Here is a 20,459-nt window from a genome sequence, read left to right as displayed (position 1 = left end):
AGCCCGCAGGACAATGGCATGGGGGGGGGGGAGCTCCTCCGGAGGCCGGGCGGAGCAGCGCCTCCCGGGGAGCCGCCGCCTCACCTGAGGCCAGCCCGTCCGCCACTCGGCCCGGCCCTGCGGGGGGCCGCCGAGCCCCATTCACCTCTCGAGCAGGCAGGACGGCGGCAGCGCGGCGGTGGGCGAGGCCTCCGCGACCCGCCCCTTCCTCCCGCCCGTCGCGTGCCCCTATGCGCGCCGCCGCCGCCGCCGCGCCCCCCGCCCGCCGCCGCCGCTCCCTCCCTCCCTCCCTCAGCCCCGCCGGTGCCTCCGGCCTGCCCCGCGCTCCCCCCGCCCGCCCTTTCTCCTCCTCCTTCTTCCTCCCTCCTCCTCCCCCCCCCGCCCTTCCCGCGCGTTGGTTCGCTCCTCCCCGCCCCTTTCCCCCACCTCTCTCGTCCCCTCCCACCCCCCGGCTCCCCGCGGTGGTGTGGCCCGGCCCGGCGGCGGAGGGAGCGGTGGAGACGGGCGGGGAGGTGCCGGCAGCCGCGGGTCTCGCTGACCGGTTGAGGCGCCGGCCCTTGCGGAGCGCCCGAGGAGCCGAGCCGCGGACAGAGCGTGAGCGACCGAGGAAGCGGGAGCGGCTCCCCGAGCCCGGGCAGCACCATGAGGTGAGGGGCCGGCCCCGGAGCGGGCGTGCCGGCGGGGAGCCTGGGGGGGGTGTGTGTGTATGTATGTATGTATGTGTGTGTATATGTGTGCTCCGTGCCCCCCGCCTCTACCGGCCCGCAGCCCTGAACCGGGGCGTGCTGAGGGGGGGCCCGTCCGGCGGAGGGGAGGGGGCAGCGCTGAGGGGAGCCCCGCGGTGGGGGAGGGGCCCATTGTTAGCGGCGGGTGGGGGAAGGGCGGCCCCGCCGTCCCCGTCCCCCGCGGCGGCGGCGAAGTTGAGCTCGGGGGGTGGCAGCGGGGTCCGGGCCGGGGGGGTGCGGGGGGCGGCCCCGCTCCGGTGGGGTCCCCCCGGGCTGGTGCGCGCAGAGCCCCCGCCTCCTGGGTTCTTTCTTTCTCTGCCGGTGGTGGTTGTTTTCCCCTTCCCCTCCGCCTTAACGGGCGCGTGTTGCATTGCAGCAGCGGCGGCGGCGGGGTTTTTCCCTGTGTAATCAATAAAAGAGGCGTCCGGAGGGTGGTGGTGGGGGGGAATCCCCCTCTCGGCAGCCGGGAAAGTGTCGCGTTTGGAGGTTTCGGATGTAAACACTGAGGTGGACGCGGCTGGGGGCCGGGGAGCAGCAGTAAGAGGGAGGTGGGTGCCTCCCTGCCCGCCTTCCCGCCGGGGACTCCCGCTCCCCGCCGGCTCATTCATTTGAAGGCGATTTTCTGCCTCCCCGGCCCGTCCCTCCCCTCCCCTCCCAGCTCTTTTTAGTGCCTGTTCCGTTTCTATAATCTTCTTTCTGGTTTGGTGCAGGACCGGGTGAGAAATGCGGCTCGGTAGCCCGAGCGCTGGCCGGTCTGTTGAGGGACGTTGTGCTTCCCTGTAGGCCTGTCCCTCAGTCAGACAACTGGGGAACCGAGTTACTGTTCCACCTCCTCCCCCCCGATACTGTCTGCCTTGCAGTTGGATTTGAACCTTCTTTGTCTTAAAGATGACTGTTAAGTCGTGAGGTCCTTCGGAGTATAGGTGGGCAAGGTTTGCACGGTGTAAACCATCAAATTCCTGCGCTGCATAAAAATGATGAGCCATGAGAATTTTCTGTGAATTGTAGTAACATCCTAATTACATTTTTTGTTTAAGGGTTCCCCTGCCCGCTGTGTGTGCATTATCAGTGGAAAGGGTAGCATTGCAGCAGGAGGCATGGGGACAGCCTCCCTGCTGTTTTGTTTAGAACTGCATTCCTGTATTTCCCTCTAGTTTTCTTTGTTAACTGTAGGTATTTATGTCCTGCATTATTTTAAGCTTTGTTTTGTCTTGTGGTAATTTATTTTCACTTACTCATGCTGCTCATGTAGAAGTCAGATGCCCTGTGAATAAAATGTTACAACTTGGAAAACTCACAGTTCAGATCCTTTAAGCAGAGGTGGGTTGTTTTTATCATCTTGACAGTCTTTAACAGAACGAGTGCTGTTAATCCAGCAAGAGTTGGCATAAATGTTTTGAGAAGCCCCCTATAAGTTTGCCTTTTTTTTATTGACAAAACGTACTCTTCTTGTGCGGGTGATGCTGGGGGAAGTAAGCTATACCAGCAAGACTGCTCTTTCACTGATGTAACTGTATGTGTGCTAGGACCTCTGCCAGCTTGGAGAGAGCACAAATATTCCTCTTAACCAGCATAACAGGAAAGTGTCTAGGTTGAACCTACCCTTAGGTTGCTTATTTAGATGATGGAATAGTTGACTTGAAGCAGTTGGTAAATATAGGCAAATGAATGTGCTACAACACTCACGAGTGCAGAGTGTGAAGAGGAAAATGTACTTGCAGGTTGGACGGTCGCTCCGAGTGGTCATCGGGTATCTCAGAGAAACCTGACTTGGAGAATACTTGAAGCATGTGGATGCTCCAAGCCTTTCGAATAAAGCAGCAAACTGTACCAATTAAACTACACAGGCTAAGAAAATGATGTGGTTAAAGAAGTATTTTCTCTCTGTGGAGGCACTATTAAATTGACTCCGTTTTGTTTAGTTGGTCTGACTCCAGGACAATGGCAAGCTTTCACTGCACGCTCTCTCTTTGGGCTTGTTTAGACTACGATTGACGGTATAGCTCTGAAACATGTTTAAACAATAGCTTCATGCTGTATTTTGTTCGGGCAATGTCTTTTAATACACATTTGCTGGTCAAGGCAAGTTGTGATGGGGGAGGTTTGTGGCTGGGGCAAGTGACCTGTGTTTCATATATACATAGCTCCACTATTTGCTGCTGGTGGCAAATCTTAGCAGTTAATATGAAAACCATACTTTTGACATGCTATTGATGGCCTTCTGGAATTCATAAACTGCATTCTGCAGTTTGCTGCTCTGCAGGTAGGTATGCAGTTGGTGCTTCAGTGAATGCAAAAAGAGGTAGATGGGCTGCAGGAAAAAAACTTCAACAATCCCTCAGTTTCTCTCTCTTGCTTTGACACATACATGTGTGAGAACTTGTTGTTCTTCAGCCATCAGAAGCCTGAACTAGCTCTGATGATTTCGTGCTAAGATCTTGCATCTTGTCTGGGTCAGTTACCAAAGGGCAAACTGGTTTTCCTTATGTCAGGTAAAATTAAACATCATTGTAAAGAGCATCATTTTCTTGTAAGATAATCAGTGATTGTAAAACACAAACATCAGCAGAATTCTTGCAGAACCCTGTTTTGTATTCAAATTAAAATTATATGCTGTTTGAGTGCCATCTGTTAGGGGTTTTAGGTTGCTGATCAACTTTGAATATTAAATCTCCAGTGGTCTAGCCTGAGTATGAAGTTACTTGGTTCAAGTGCCAGCTTGAATAGGGCTTGTGTGTGTATCTCTCTCCGGCTTTCGGTACAGGGTTGATTCCTGTGAACACCTGTTGCTCCTATTGTATTTTGGTTAGCTGAGTAAGTCAGAACTGCTCTTGATGTAGCTTCCTGAATGCACTTATTTCATCATAGAAGTAGGCATATTCAGTGAGGTTTCCATTTACTAGTTGGCTGGGATGTGGCGGTGGGGGAGAAGGTAACAGCACAATTTGGTGCCCCAGTTCTAGTAGTAGCATAACTTCCCATCACATGTGTGAACAGACTTGTATTGAAGCCTATGTTGATATCAGTATCTCGGAAGGCGACGAGCAGAACTACTGCTAGAGCTAGGGTTCTACAGTGAAGGTTAACTGAATTATCTTTAATCGTTAATTTTTTGGTATCTAGCTCATTTTATATGCTAACTCCAATAAAAATAAATGAGCTTTCCAAGATACTAACTTCTTTTTTTTTTTAATCAAGCTGTACAGCCTTCTCTTGGGATTACTACATCTATGTCTTTGTGTGGGAAAGAATTGTTTTTCATTAGTGTGCTAGTCAGAAAGCAGACTGCTTAGGCTGATTTCATTACCCAAGTTGCAGGAACTGGGAAAGAAACAGTGTTTTTAAAGATTTTGAATTCTAGTCTTTCCAGAGCCTGGTATATTCATTTGTGTTTGCAACAGGCAAGTATGTGTGTCATATGTGTGAACGTTCATTCTGTGTTTAGATAAATTACTATAGATTCTGCCTTCTTAGAAAATCATGTCATACCCTCACTTGTGTTTTCATATTGAAAAAATAGCTAAATATGTGGCCCCTAAACCATATTAAAATTACTACTTGCTTACATTCACCAGCTTTTCTGCTCCAGTATGTTGTTTCAGAAGGTAAAGCATGTTATCATCTAAAAGTCAATTTATTTTGTGCCTGGGTTAGTGAGCCTTCATTACATTTTAAACATTATGCTAAGAAATCTGATACCATACTCACTGAGCTTTTATGTCTTTAATTCAGGAGTGAAAGCGCATGGCAGAAGTAACAAAACATGTATGTTTATTAGGGCTAGGAATTCTTAAAGGAACCCACACATAGTTCCCAGGGTTTCCAGAAAAGTGAGTATACAGGAGTGTTGTATTATTAGTGACAACAGTATACTTCAGTCTCCTGTGATAACTGCAGTTATTTAAGGTGGTAAAATACCAGAGTAGCAAAGCCATTAATTTCAGCGGTGGCATTAAGTTATTGTGTACAGCAGTATGTAGGGTTATGCTTTGGAATTGTGCCTTTCCTTTGTTTTCAATACTGTATTTGAAGAAGAAAGCTTAATTTAAGTGAGAAATATTTGACATAATGTTGAAATGTAAGCAGGCAGTTAAATTAGACTGGAGACACATAACTGCAACCAATACAGTTCCTAAAATTGCTCATATCTCAAGAGTAAAATAGGTGGTGTAGGCAGGGTTGGTTGGTTGGTTTTTTTTTTTTTCAGGTGGATACAAGAATTCAGGTTACTTTGCTTGTTCTTAAGTAAACTAACAGATGGACTGAGTCATCTGTCTGATAGAAGTGCAGCCTTTAGCTAGCACTTTATTTGTGACAGTTGCAAGTGATTTATGGACGGGTTGTTTCTGCCCACCTGATACGGAACCTGACAACTGTTTTGCCCTTCGGGTCTCTGGATGGTTTAGTGAATTATTTTGATAGTAAAAGTATAAGTCTTTAAAAGATGACTGTGTGAATGGAGGGTGCAGGAATCAGAAGAGAGTTGGTTTAGAAACAGCTATTTATGACCATCTTAGCAATTCTGTTGTCAGCCTCTAAAAATTAGAAACAGTCTGGGAGTGTGTATAATTCAGGAATGCTCTCTGGAAGGGGATGTGGTAGTTTTTTTCTTGTCTCTGATTCAGGGCTTCTTGGTGTTTGTTGTTGGAGGTCAGAAAACAAGCCCGGGTGAAGTAACATCCTACTTCAGACCGCTGCAGCGTAAAAGCCTTTTTTCCACGCTTCCATAAAAAGGAGAGGAATTATTCTTCCAGCACCTGTTTCAGTGGATGCTTTGCTAGAACACTTACACCCCGAGTGACGTATCTCAGCGCTGCCTTAGGCATGTGATTGGAAATAATTCCTACCGAGGGCTGTTTCTTGCCATGCCGGTGTGTTTCATGCAGAGCTATTATAGAAGTAGGTTATTGAATCGGTGGACAGTCATTTGCTTTCATTACTCAAAAGCAAATGTATTTTGTGAAACAGGTATTATTCCCTTCTTTACTTTGACCTTTCATCTAGAACCACTCTTGACAGTTCATGCCTGCTTCCACTCAGCAGTGTAGAAATACATGTGCCAGCTCTCTAAACATCCAGACATGTTTAGGTTTTAAGAGTGCTGTACTGTTGAGGGAAAGCAGAAGATACGTGCTTTCTATATATATGAGTAAAAAAAAAAGTTGACTTTTAGGAGTAGCTAAAAGTAAATGTAGCAGAGACAGAGGTCAAATGAGCCTTGTTGAGCAGCTTCAACATATTTAAGTACTTTTGCATGGTACCCACCTCACTCCCCCACCATGTGCCTGTCTTTCCCACCAGTCCTTGAGTTGTATAAAACTACCTTGTGTTCTTGGGCTGTTGGCATCTCTCTTGGGGTTAATAGGGGAGCAAAGGCACTTCTGTATGTGTCAGTGTTTAAACCTGCCAGATGAAGAGCCAGTGTTACGTCCCTACTGTCCCTCCCTGCCCTAACTTCCCATGTGTTCTGCAAACCTGGAAAACAATGAGGTTTGTATATAGCTTTTGTTGTTTTTGAGTAACACAGAGAATCTTTTTCCTCATTTAGGAGGCTGCACTATCTTAACTTTCAAATTTTTTAATTTGAGAAATAAAAATGTATGTGTAAGTAACTGAGTCTACATTAAAATGTTCTGTACCAGTACAGTTTTTAGAGAAAAAGGTAGAGTTTTATTTGAGATATTCCTAATTAATTGTTCTAATAATTGATAACCCCCCCCTACTATCACTTATTACAGGTCTCCTTTGCTGGTGCTGTTTCACCCCTAATGTTTAAAAAATTCCAAAACAATGCAAAAAGTCATGCTTACCACCTTTTGACAGTGTTACACATGTGCTGCTCTTAATGTTAGAGTTCTGTAGGCACTTATGGACAGCTTATGGAACTGCTCCTTGGGAGATGATGTGACATTTTTCTGGTTTTACTACCTAAATAATAGTGACAGTGTGGTGTCAGTCTGTTTTGGATTAGTCTTTCCAGTTGAACTGCTGGTAATAAGCATGTTTTGGGAATCAGTGTTCAAGTTCATGTAAGGAGTTGAAGTAAGATTCTCTTGCTGTCTGGGTAATCTTTAGTCAGGGCTCATTAAAACACAGACAATATTCAGGCAAAAAAATGTTTACTGTGAAGGTGGTGAGGCGTTGGCACTGATTTCCCAAAGAAGTGGTAAATGCTCCATCCCTTGCAGTGTTCAAGGCGAGATTGGACAGAGCCTTGGGTGACATGGTTTAGTGTGAGGCATCCCTGCCCCATGGCAAGGGGGTTGGGACTACATGATCTTAAGGTCCTTTCCAACCCAAACCATTCTATGATTCTCTTAGTTTCACATATTGAAAATTCTCCCGGTGAAGCTGGCTTATATAAGGGAATAGCAATACAAACTCTTTCAGTTTAGTGCAAAACTCGCATGCTGCTTTGCTAAGTGTATAGGTTGGTCTTGTGGGTTTTTTCTTCTAGTTTTTGTTTTTGCTTTTTGTTGGCTTTTTTTTTGTTTGTTTGTTTTTTAAAATTATGGTAAAGGAAGGTGCTGACACCCACTGAAGTCTGGGGGCAGAAGTGGAAACTGACTGTACTCCAGAGGGTGATACAGAAACGCTGCTTTGCTGGAATGGTGTGCTGCCCAGAAATAACTGTCTAAACTCCTGGTTTGCACCACAGACAAGTTTGGGAAGGATTTTGTTTCAAATGTTCTCTCATTCTTTCGTTACTCTTCATAGATTTGACACTCCTTTTCTGTTTTCCGAGTCAGGTTACGAAGTAATCTGTACTTATTGCAAACTCAATAAAGAAGCTGAGATGGTTGTGTGTTCTGAGTGTACTAACTGCCTAGTTTGAAAGAGAAAACATCTTAAACCCTGGAAATTAGCAGAACAGTGAAAGAACAATAGAAACCGTTGGTATAGGTAGAGCCCCTCTTACGTTTTAGCTGCAGTTTTATAGCAATAGAGAAGTATTTTAATTTTCTTCGCAGAAGAAATCAATTCCTATGTATGTGTCATTCTCCTCAAAGCAATTTCATTAAATATAGTTTATTTTTTAATGTGGTTTTTTTAAGCCACTGAGTGCTGTCACTTTGTTGCAGGTTACCATACAGTAGCACCAGATATTTAACTGAAGCGCTTTGAAGGGTATATAGTTAAGGGAATGTTTTATTGTGGTCTTATCTGGCTACTGGTAAGTGCTTTTATATTTCAGTTGTATACATCAGTATACGTCTTTATATGTGGTCATATCTGCTAGAATTGAATGTTTTGTGGAGACTTCCATTGCAGTTACATATTTTCCTTATTGTGTGGGATTGCAAATGCAAATACTAATTGGGGAGATGGTTAGGATTCAGTTGTAGTTCATGTATTTTCAACAGAACTTTCAATACCGCTGTATTAGTGGTATTTTTACTGGCATTGGTGGAAAGAGGCGGCTGGTATTTTTAGGTTCCATTCAGCTTTCTGGTTGGCTTTTAAGTCTGACTTAAGCATATGCTCTGAGTAAGTCTGGGCCCTGAACCTGGTATTGTTGCTGCTTAAAATCACTAGCTCTTGAAACAGCTTTTATTAGCTAGAACTTTTTTGGGTACCAGGCTTCCAAGCCTAGGCTAGCAGGAGTTTAGTTACTGTAGATGTTCATGTCAGTAGTGCATTATTATGAACCATGTACACTGCTACATGTTTTGAAAACTTGTTTTCTCTGTATGTTTTCCGGTACTATGAAAATCTCCTTCCCTTTCTTTGAGTTCTTTCAAAAGCTTTTAGTCTTTTATAAACAGTGCATGGTGATGTCTACACCTTTTACTTCCTCCTCCTGTATTAAACTCTTGCTGATATTTGAGAAAAGTATATGATTGTTTGGCAAACCTCAGCCCATTAAACAATGCTGATTCTTCTGTAAAAGTACTCAGGCTAAGTTAATGGAACAGATTTTTTTCCTGACTTGTTGGATTTATACTTAAAATTGAACACAGTAAAGCTTTATTAGAAGACTTGTACTGTGTTCTTGATAACATTTACAAAGCCCATTTTCAGAAGACTGCAATGGGCTACTTGTGGATTAAGTTAAATGGACTTCACAGCTGAAGAAGAAACACTGTTATCTGAAATAGATGGTGCGGCCAGACTGCCAAAATGGTGAAATCTAGTCCAAATGAACCTAATTATGGCAGAGATGATAAATCAAAGTAGTGAATGACAGCACTGTTATGGAAGTAATCAGCGCTGCAGCTCAGTATTTATATATGTATATATAAGCCTAATCACTGGACATTTTACTTAAAGCAGGTGTAGTCTGGTTGTAGTTATATACTACTCTAGCACAAATACTGACTTTCATTAGAAATTACCTTTAGAAGTACTTTTTTTCTGGTTCAGAATACTGCTTTGATAGAATTTTGAATATAGTCAGAACTCAAGAAGCTATGGTTGTATTTTAATATTGTACACTGATGTGTTTAGCAGAGTCACTTTGGTGTGAGTAGAACAGGAGGATGGTGTAGGAAGTGGCTGATAACTTTGTGTCTTCATTCAATGGATGTATGTATATGAAGCAAACATACTTTGAACACAGGACTGTCTTTCCAGTAAGATATGAACCATCTGGTCTAAACTGAGTATGGAGACAATAGTTGCTGTGCGTTGTAGCCACTACGCTTCTCTTGGTTAGAGCCTCCTGTTTGAGGGGTGAGTGAAGATGTGAAAGAAATTCCCAGTCCCACACTCTTCTGACCAAAAGATCGCTGAGAAGATAGGTTCATCTTAGAAAGCCAGCAGGGGAGCCATGTCTAATGAGTAGAAGGAAGAGCAGATGAATGGCTAGAACACTCAAGTAGTAAGTTGTTGCTGATAAACTTAAGCAGAAGTTGAATCCAGTACTTAGGTGCTTCTTCAGTGTTATGTGTTTTGGAGAGTAATTGAGAATGGGTTTTGTAGCGTTTCGCTGGTCTTGCTGGGTTTTTAGCTACCGAGCGGAAATGAAGTAATGGGTTTCAGGTGAAAATTTTGACTTGAGATTGAGGCAGAAGACCAAAGCATCAAATACATAAAAGAAGTAAATCAAACAGATTTTGCATCCTAAATATGTTGTGCTGTAATCTCAAGGATTATGATAGTACCATTGTTCTAGTTTCCCCAGTATGGTGTCATGATTCTAGTCACCGTTAGTTTAGTGATCAACTCAGTAAACTGAACCATATACAAATTACTCCCCTAAACTATTACTGCTGAACTTTACATCCAACCTTACAACCAAGTTGTGCGGTGAGGAATTCTGGACTGCTGAGTTCAGGGACCTCATCTCGTATTTTGGCAATATCTTTCACTATTCTTTTTGTGAAGTTGGAAGAACAGTACATCATGGACTTCTTGGTTTGGCATGCTCTAAAGGTGACTTTAAACCCAAGGGTATTCCTATATATCTTTGTTTGCTGTGTATTTCTTAGTCACTGATGAATCAGTTCTATGTTCTTGTAACTGCCACTGTTCCCAACAGTAGCTAAATCCACAAATGGATGGCAGTAAGATAAACACAGAGGCTGCATTCTGGGTTAGGAATACAGTTGCGGTAGCTGTGTTGGTCTAAGGATATAAACACGACAAATGCTTTATGAGGAGAGGCAATATCTTTTATTAGATCAGCTACTTCATTGATGGGGAGTAGGTCCTGGGCAGACTTTCAGACATTCAAGTGCTGAGTTCCTTGGAGAGTTACTGAATTCTTTGGAGACACCATGTGGAGATTCCGTACTGTGTGGATTGTTCCAGGGACGTTGCAGGTACAGGTAAATGTTGCTGTTTGTTTTAGCTCATAGTTTTGGTGTCTGATGAAGTAACAATATTTGGTGTAATTGTTAGTTCAAAGAATAAGGAATTAGGTGCTTTAAAACTATCACCTAAGCAGTCATAAGGTACTATTTAAATTGCCGTTTATTTTTCCATTAGTCTGCAAAGGTGATGCCTGTATAAAGGAAGTGGAGATTGCTTTGCAGAGGAAAATACTGGTAAGTAAACCACTGAAAATACTTCTCAAGTGTTACTGTTCCCATGTGAAGGTGTATTTTCCTTTGGAGCATCTGACTATTGGGAATCAGTGGGAAAAAAATGAATGCTTGGAGTGCCTGGTTTGAGGAGCCCAACTGTGGTGTTTTCATGGGGATGTGGTCTTGGTCACTAGTGTAGTAAATGCGTAAGATGCAGGTAGAAGTGGATTGCATTGCAAGGGTTGCATCTAGACATGACTAATGCTTAATAATACTGAATAGTAGGGTTTTATTTTTGTCCTGTTGAAGTCCCTGGTTAGTCATCACAGGATAGAAGAGTGTACAGTTAAGCCAGTTCTAAATACTCTGAATATCTTTCCTCCAATTCATGTGTATCCTTTTCTTAGTTAGGGTAGATGGGTGCAAACCAAGCAACCTCTCCTCTTGCAGTCCTCCCTGCAATAGAAGGGAAACACTGTTCCTGGTACACAAGCTTAACCTCAGTGTGCTGCCTCTGTACAAAGCTGTTCACTTGTTTAGGATTCCCCACAGTCGATGTACAATCTTCATCTCTAATCAGGTATCTGATTTCTATCTGGTCTGGTCTGTGCCTCACTAGTGTGAGTAAAGAGGGAGAACTGCCTGTATGGCATGAGAAATCCTAGGCTCTTTTAAATGGGGAAATGTCTGTAAGCTTGTTCATTCATGGTGTGCTTTATGTTATCTGGGCCTTATTATAGTAAGGCTTTCATAACTTTGTTCCTTAACTTGTTCTAAGTAAATTGCACATATTTTGTCAGTGATGTTAGGCTGAGGACTGAGCTATTAATGTGACTCTTAGGAATGCTTTCAGATTTAGTGATTTACACAGTGGCAATCTCAGTGTTCAACGTCTTGTATTTTGTTTTCCTGCTGAACCGAACGGAGCTCCCTGTCTTCAAGCATGTGTGTGGTTGAGGTGGGTGTAGGGAGTGGACTGACCCCAAAGCTCAGGCATTAGATATTTTGGTTGTAACTCAGGGAGTTTACCATGGTCTTGTTTGGGAAGGCTTAAAAACAAAAGCTCAAAGAAACAAAAACCTAAGAGGATTCTCTCTAGTTGGTATTGCATATTTTCGTATAACTGATGTATCAAAGTATCCATTTCCCAATCAATTGGGTGATCGTAATATTCCTGTTCTTTGGGGAAGGGGAGAGATTTTACGCAGTTCATACTGTCTTGCCAAAAACTCTCACAAAGAGGAACACAGGTCATATGTCCACACACAGTTTAGCTTCAAAATTCAGGATGAATCTGAAATTCAAAATAGTTTGGGTTGATGCTAATTTTAATTCATTTCTTTTTTGGGAAACAAAACCAGCCCACAAACAAACACCCAAAACAAAGCAAAAGCAGTTAGAAATAAAGCTGTAGGCTTTTCTTCCAGAATGAGAGCTTTAATGTTTTCACATAGTACAACAAAGATCTTGTATAAAATGATGAAAGCATTCCACACTTCCGAATGGAAATTTTGTGCATCTGAGAACTTTTTCTTGGGCATTACTATAGAATTAAAATGTTGCTAGCTGTATGCACTGTATCGGTGGATTTTCTCTCAGCACCACAATACCCTACCACCATTGAGATGTATGGAATCTATTTGATGTAAACCAGTGAGTGTTGGACATGGCATCTTTGGTTAAACTGGTGAGGAGGGCAGTGTTTATGCTGTGGATGTTATGTTTCTCGGGAAGACTGGGGTTAACTGTAGCTTGGCAAGGGGAAAAAAAAAAGGAAAGTTCCATATTGTTTCCTTGCAGTAGATTCCTGTTGCTATGCAACAAACAGAATGTCACTTAGTACAGGATATATTAAATTTGTATTCCCGGCACATCTCTCTGCACGTTCATCTTATACTGTATCAGGAGGGTACGGTTCTGGCTTCTTGAAGGGCTGTAGTGTGAAGTGTACATTGGAGTTGCTATTCCAGTGCTCGCTGGAGCTGCAGTGACGTCAGTGGACTTGCAGAGCCTTCCTTTGTTTTCGGGTGGATGGGATACCTGCACTACACAATTGGGCTTCCGATCAGACAAAAAGGGGTGGTGGTTATCTTCCCCGGGGTTGGATGGTATTGCCAAGCAGCATGTTAAGGCTTCAAAAGGGAGAAATTCCTTGTGTGGGGAAAAATCTCAGGCTGTGAATTCTGAAAACCTTTAAATGTGATGCAGGGAAAGTTTTCATGCAGATGGCTGTATATGGATCTTTAAACTAAAATACCCAGTCAATTTTTAATGATTAGAATTGACTTTGATATTTGAATATGTTGACACCTCCCCTCCCTACCTCCCCCGCTCCCCCCAGTGCTAAACCTGACCAATCTCAGCATCCAAACTCTCTACATTCGCTCTAGATGGATTGTGGAATTATGTTTAGGGTGTGTTCTGTGGCTCTGGGACCAGTAATTAAGTAATGGACAAATAACAACGTCTGGTAAGGCATTATTTTGTAATCTAGTTAGACTTCTGTAGAGGAAAAGAATGCAAAAATAATATTTGAGGGCTCGAAGGATGTTAATTTGATCTTTGCTTCAAAGGCTGTCATGCAGTAGCGATGACTGAAATACAGAAACTTGAAAGCTGAGGATCTTTAATACTGTGCTTTTAAGAATGAAACGCATGCATTGTCTTACGTGCTGTGACGTCTATCCTATATAATGATCCATCTTATTTTAAGCAATTCTCCAAATGTTGTTGTGGATTTTGAAAGCCAGCTTGCAAAATCTAAACTGAAACAAAGTCAGGTACAAAAATTAGCAGGTCAAATACTGTCACTTTTTCTGCTCTTAGAACTGAAATGCACCATTGTTGAACATCTCTTTTTAAATCGTCAGTCTGAAGCAGATTTGTAAGTCACTGGGTTTTTAATGTTTTGTAAATTTGCTTGTGTGTGGCTTATAAATAAAGCAGAAGTCAAAAGGAAGAGCCAAAATGAAGACAGGGAAGATTCAGAACACCTCTCTTCTGTCTTCTTGCTTGCTTTGCCAAGGGGGGTGCCTCTAATAAACAAAGCGTCGTTAAAGGAGCAAGCAGCCTTAAATAATACCATTTTATTTCTTGTAGTCTGCTGCTTAATACAGACCTTGATGCCAGAGCATTGCATGTTGTTCTCAAGCAGACCTAATAAAAAACATTTCTCTGTGTACACAAAGAAGAGCCTGATTCTTATGCCATTCTGTATTTGGTGAGATCAAACCTGAACACTTTGTTACATAGAAATGATTTAAAGATGTGGATGGGGATGCTTGGGGGCTTTTGCTTTCTGGCTTGGGTAGATGAATCTTTGCTTCTGTTGCAGAACTGGTGAGAATGAGAATGCTGCTTGTGGCTTTCAGTGCTGGGGTGGCTTCTTTTAATGGTATCTTTTGGCACAGGAAAGAGTAGGAATTTGTAAACCTGCCCCCTCTTCCTGAGGAGGGGGGCAGAATGTAACTTGATTGCGAAGCCAACAATTTTATCTGTAACTAATGAAATCAGCTTATTGTAATGTGTAGAATGGAGAAGTTCTAGAATATGCACAAGCAGTTGGGAAATTTGAGATGTAAGTTAGAAGTGTTGGTAGGCTATTGGGTAAATCTTTGAGGAACTCCAAGTAGAAAAGGGGTGTTCTAAAAACACTGGCTGGAGGACAAAGAGCGTGTAGAATTTAAATGCTCAAAAATACTAATCAATTTATTTTTCTTCTCCTATGTCTAAACTATCCCTACGCCTTTTTTAGTTGCACCCTAAATCCAACTCAGTGTGGGAGTTAAGAGAAACCTCTTAGTTGCTGTTATGTAGCCCATCCTCTCCTTTTTCGTCCAAGTCAGCTAACGGCGGTGATTTTGCTGACAGTGTCCAGGGTAAAAGAAAATCCCCTTAGAAATGTTCCCTTGCAACTTTAGGATGAAGAAGAAAAAATGAAGAACAAAAATTAACAGCTAGGAACAAATACTCTTTGAGATACTTTTCTCCTTTTGTCCTCTCCCATCTTTTCTTCTATTCTGAGGGGTTTGTACTGGTTTTGCTTCACGGTATAATGGAGTGGCCATTGAAAATGAGAAAATAGATGCATCAGATAAAGCAACAATCTGTTTGCATGTTAGTGGTGGCCAGAGGGAAATTTATCAGTGTATGGGTAGTGCATGCTATCTTGATTTTTCTTTCTTCTTTTGTTTTTAGGCTCAGGTGCTATGCTGCTGTAAACAGGGCTATTACAAACCAGTCAGCTTTTCATAACCATCATTTCCTTCCCAAAATTGAAATTAAACTGGGGCAAATCCCATAGATCTGATACAGTTAGTTCAAAGTTCTGTTGAGCTGTAGAAAATAAATGAATACATTCTTTATGTGTGTTTGCTCATTCACAGCTTCCAGCTCTTGGTTGTTAATATCTGCATGCATACACTGTATGCAGAATTCTGTATGAAGGATGTTGAAGCATGTGAGTTATATGCTGTTTTGCCTCCCATACAATAGGGGCCAGATTCTGATTTGCAGAAGGAAGATTGTGGCCTGAAGGCTGTTTTGTTTTGTTTCAGTTTGCTTTTCTTTGTTGCAGAGATTGGAAGGTCTGTAGTGAATGAAGTAGGGAACTGCTTGAAGAGAAGAGGATTTAATGGTTTCAGCTCAGCGTTTTCTGCAAGAACTGACTGCTTTTTATTTTTCAAAGAGTTTCTGTCCTTAGGTGCTGGTTGAGTTGTTCAGAGTTGTCAGGGATGTTCATTAGCGGTGTCCTGACTTGCCGTCTTAGTGGCTAACTTAAGGCTGTGGGCCTGATCTGTCAAAGCATTAGATTATTCAGCATATACCTTAGTCCTGTAAAGCACAGAGAACATTATATGGCCACTGAAGACAAAGGGCTCTGGATAGGTTTGGGTTAAAAAATCAACATCAAGAGACTAGATACATTGGTTATTGTGCTTCAGTTCTCCAATGGATGAAACAACTTCTCAGCTGTGTCTCCTTTAATTTCCAACTTTTACTAATTTCTTATAAAGAAATGTGTACAAGTTTGAAGCTCTTGTGCTGTATTTTATGGCACTGTGCTTAAACCACAAATAACTTCTGAATTTGCTATTCAGAACAAGTTTTGATTAATGTCCAGAAAAGATCAGTCACTCACTGCACATTGAATAATGAAGAAATCTCCTAGCTGTTCGTTTACTCCTCAGTTGGAGGTAGTCTGAGTAAAAAGGAAGGAGGGGTGAGAGGAGTGAGTTTACAGCTAAGACTTTTTAATGCTTTTACAACCGTAAGTCACTCCTTCCTCTCAGAAATAAGCAATCAGAAGTTTTAGTTGTTCTTAACTCTTGCACGTTTTTAAACTGAAGGTTATTTTTCTTTGCTGCATTACAGTGTAATTTCTCTGTTCTTCTAGAATAGAAATAATAAGCCAAACATAATGTGTTGTGATGTTTGAAATAACATGCAGATTTGCAACAAGTGCGTTCTAAACCACATGTGCTACCTAAAATGAGTGTAACTCTTGGTAATTCTTGTTCTGCTGGTAGAACATGCAGTGAGTGACATTGAAACTGTGATTACAGCAGTGTGTGCTTAACAGAGAGGAACACTAACTCCAGGAATCTGTGTTCTGCTCATACTGGGCTTAATCAGAGTTGCTAACTTCATGTGAACTAAGATACATCAATATTTAGCTATCGGCTTTTATGGTAGAACTGGGGAGATCCTTGACACTTAGCTCATTGTTCTAAGGTTTTGTGTGGGCTAGACCATGGCTTTTTTCTGAAGATGCTTTGAATTGGTCTATGCTGATCTCTCCTTTTCCATATAATTGAAAGACAGGTAATAGTCACCTGTCTTATACAATGGGGCAGTCCACTTAGGTGACTCCTTTTACTGTTTAGATACGACTGTTCTATAATGAATGATAGAATGGGTCACTTCTGTGTGTTCTGGCTGCATGGCAGATGCAGGCTTGGTTATTAAGGAGGGAAGTGTTGTATCTGAACAGCAAGGAACAGGTTTTCCTAATAATTGTACATGGTCTTTGGCCATATCTTAGGAGGCTCTGGGGAAAAATGATGCCAGGGAGGATACAGGTTTCTGCCAGTCTGATTGACATCCCAGCATGGTCTGAGGTTCTGAACACTACCTGAAAATACAGTGGTAGTAATTGCAGGGAAAATTTGGCTCTCTCCTCTGCTTGGAATGGAGTCTGTTCATTGTAAGCCTGACAACTGCAGTCTTCTGAAAACAGAGGGTTGTAGCTATGACATTCAGGGTTTTCTCATTGAGGAAAAAGTCTCTAGTAAATGCAGACACAAACTAGCCCAAAAAAGTCATCTGTCATCGCTGAAGCTTGCAAATTTTTACACGGTTGGAAGCACGAGCTTTGAGGAAAGCAGCATGGAGCAATCTGTTGCTGGCATCACTAATAGTGTTGCAGGGAAGAGAGTAAAGCATCGAGTGCAATTCTGTGGTAATGTTCAACGTGTCGCAGCTAGAAGTGTTACCCGCTTGGGATCCAAGTAGGGTGTAATAGTTTGTAGGGTAAGATGTTGGGTTACAGCCTATTGATAATAACCTAAAAGAGGAGAGGAGGGTGGTTTTGCAGGAATAACCCGCTTTTTACCATAAATTTTTGTCTTGTTATAGTTACACAACTGCAATATGAGCCTTTCCTTGCCCGTGGTACCTGACTGATTAAAACCTTTTCAGTTTGACCCAGGCTGTTGTTTGCTGCAGTGAATTGTAGCCAGGTTCTGTACTGAATCTAAAATGCTTGCACTTGCCCTGATTTTTGGGAGAAACTCCAGGTTTTCATCAGAATGAGCTATATTGTTGTAACAGGAATCTAGACTGTTTAAAAACCTTCAAGGAAGTCTAGTACATTGGAATATAGAATATTTGTGACTTTTAAGTCACACTAAATGATCTTAAGGTCCTCTCTAGCCCAAACCATTCTATAATTCTGGGATTCATTCTGCTTTCCTTCTGTGTTACAAGCAGCTCTACTACTTACAGTCTTTTCATGGAGTTCCTTTAATGTACTGTATACTGCTGAGTATCTTCAGGTAAGTGAGTAACTTCATGCTGCTTGTCTCCCTATTGGATGTTAGGCTTAAAACTCTTCATACATAATGCGGAAGAACAGATCAGTAGGGAAACAGGAGTGGGGAGAGTGTCCAGTCTTTTTATCCAGCACTAGTGAATGCCTGTACAGAAAGAATTTAACTTATGTATTAAGTAAAATCCAGAGGCATGAGGTAAGTGACTATTTTTCTTAGTAGCATCATGTTTCTTTCATATAAAAGAAGAGCTGCTTTTCACTCCCACCTGTACATCTCAACTAGCAGGGCCAGCAAAGGCACAAATGAAAACCTGAAATAGGTACTTGAACTGTAAACCTGTTTGTGGAGTTGTTAATGAAACAAACTCTTTTCACTTGGCAGTCCACGTCTTGCTGTTAGCTCAACCTTCTAAGTGCACTTTCCAGATGATTACTGTGAGGATACAGATACCTGTAGATGGGATGACCAGGAGAACTTACAGAAGGCCCTCTGTGTAGCTTGGGATTGTAACCCAGAGGTGGTGGAGCTGCTACCAAAGAATTTAATAGGATAAAGAAACTTGGTTGGTAGTGGAGTTTTCAGACTTGTGTTAATGCCTATGGCCATTCACCTTGTTTTCTATGTTTTACCCCAATAGCATATCTCAGTTCAGGGTTTTGGAACTTAATTATGGTCAGTCAAAGCAAATGTTGTTTATGAAGCATATCTGCTTTATCAGTAAATGCTGATGAGCAATGTCTTAGTGTTTGCTAAAACTATGGTTCATCATAAGCTTTGTGGAAATTAGAAACAGAATAGTGTTTTTCTGTCTAAAACTGTAGAACTGCTTTTTCCCATTACTCTTAAATTCTGAAGTTAATAATAAAAATAATAATGTTCAAACATTATTTTTGGTAATGCAGATTAAAACTATTTTAAAAAATGCAGTTTTAATCTGATAAAGTTCTTCAGCTTTTTTCCCTGTGTTTGGGATTAACTGGACAAGCTTCACATGAACTATTAATCTTAAAATTAGTTTGCATTTTTTAAGTTTTTTTTTATATGTCCTGATTGGAAAACAGGTTCATGTCTAAAATGGGAGCTTTTGTTTCCCAGCTTTAGAATATCTTGATCTGCAGTTTAAGCAAGGCTTGGTCAGTTCAAACCACTTAGGAGTCTGTTTGCTTAAGATCATATTCAGAGATTATAACTTAAAAAGCCACTTTAAAACTTGTCTGCAGTCTGGAGAAGCCCTAAGACTTCCCCTTGTAGTTCCCCATTTTAGGGAGACCTTCAGTGAGAGCCTGTGCACTCTGTGTGCCCATGGTGAAAAATGTTGGGATTATGTGCAGCTCTATTTGATCCGTGGAATGCACTGCATCTATTGTTAGCTCTCCAGCTGAAGCAAGAGCAGGAGCTGTTTTTCTCTTTTGACATTGTCTAGCCAGACCTGCTGCACTGCTGTATGGGTCTTGAGTAGTTAAAGGTGGTGGTAGCATTGGCAGGCTTCCCATCCTTTTAGTAGCTGTGGGGGAGCTGAGATGTGGGAGACCATAACTTAATGTGGTTGGTTTTACTTTTAAATTCTTAAAAAGACTGCAGGGAGTCTATCTGTAGAAGCCTATAAAATACACCGTGTTCTGCTTTCCTGTTTAGAGTCTCTTGGAAGTATAAGTGCTTTTTCTGGATAATACCTTACCACTGAAATTAAACAGTGTTTGTTTGTGTGTGTGATGGTGATGGGGACAACACTGTTCACATCAAGCCTTTAAATACAACAGTGTCACTAACCCACATATACATGCTTCTTTCCTGTTGCAGTAGAGATGATGGTCTCTTTTCTTCAGTGTAAAATTTGGATACTAAACTCTTCTCAGATGCGTTTGTCTCAAATTCAGTCTCAGTCTGCATTGTACTTCAGTGTGTGGTCTGTCTTGTTACATCTGATAACATGCTGTTAGAGGGGCATGTAGCAATGCTCTTCTAATGTTGCCTGATGATGAGAGAACAGGGCATTTTGGGCCTTGGTTTAGGTTGATTGGTTTGTTATGAAATAAATAAAAGTATATCACAAGTAGTGGAGCACCACATTACCTACGAAATTGTGCAAATAGGTTTGATAGCTAAAATTAGTGTCAGATTGAAAAGAAAGCTTGCAAAAGAGTTCCCCTGTTAGTCTCCAAGCAGTGTGGCTCTGTATTTAAACTGGGACTTCCTTCTGACTACTTAAAACAATAGAAAGGGACTCTTAATCTAAAAGACTTTGCTTCCTATCTTAGATTTAACTGCCTTGGTAACAAAACAAAGAAAACCGGATGTATAATTTAACACAAATTTGAGAGTAGGATTCCCTGCCCATGGAAGGAGTTAAGTTTTGTGACAATTAGAGAGATTTCAATATTAGGGTAGCATTAAAAATGAGCAGTGTCCTATGGGGCAGACCAGTGGTTGATCCAGTCCCATGCTATGTCTTGGAGAGTAGCAATAGGAGAAGTTGTCACAGTGGTGAGGTGCTGGCACAGGGTGCCCAGAGAAGCTGTGGCTGCCCCATCCCTGGAGTGTTCAAGGCCAGGTTGGATGGGGCTTAGAGCAACCTGGTCTGGTGGAAGGTGTCCCTGCCTGTGGCAGGGGGCTGGAACTGGATGAGCTTTAAGGTCCCTTCAACCCAAGCTATTCTGTGATCCTATGATTCTAAGCTGCTTGGAATAAACTACCTGCAGCCAGCTAGTGATCCC

The 20,459-nt window shown here is 42.1% G+C and overlaps 1 protein-coding gene across 7 annotated transcripts in view; it reads left to right on the top strand.

The window, feature by feature from the left end:
• Nucleotides 1-377: 377 nt before the first annotated feature.
• ENAH (ENAH actin regulator) overlaps nucleotides 378-20,459 on the top strand; it is a 96,985-nt gene continuing 76,903 nt past the window's right edge. For 2 of the 7 annotated variants that reach the window (XM_061350481.1, XM_061350480.1), the window contains exon 1: nucleotides 386-647. In XM_061350481.1, the coding sequence (XP_061206465.1) occupies nucleotides 643-647 (5 nt within the window). In that variant the 5' untranslated portion in view covers nucleotides 386-642. Of the gene's footprint in view, nucleotides 648-13,058; nucleotides 13,164-20,459 lie in introns of those variants that run through there. The other 5 variants (XM_061350475.1, XM_061350477.1, XM_061350479.1 and 2 more) reach the window with 5 other exon arrangements.

This window comes from Neopsephotus bourkii, unplaced genomic scaffold (assembly GCF_033783945.1).
Source record: "Neopsephotus bourkii isolate Nb327-2 ecotype Australia unplaced genomic scaffold, CSIRO-AGI_Nbou_v1 NB_518, whole genome shotgun sequence".
Lineage (NCBI taxonomy): Eukaryota > Metazoa > Chordata > Aves > Psittaciformes > Psittacidae > Neopsephotus > Neopsephotus bourkii.
The sequence above is the reverse complement of the archived record's forward strand: the minus strand, read 5'-3'. Positions and strand labels throughout refer to the sequence as shown.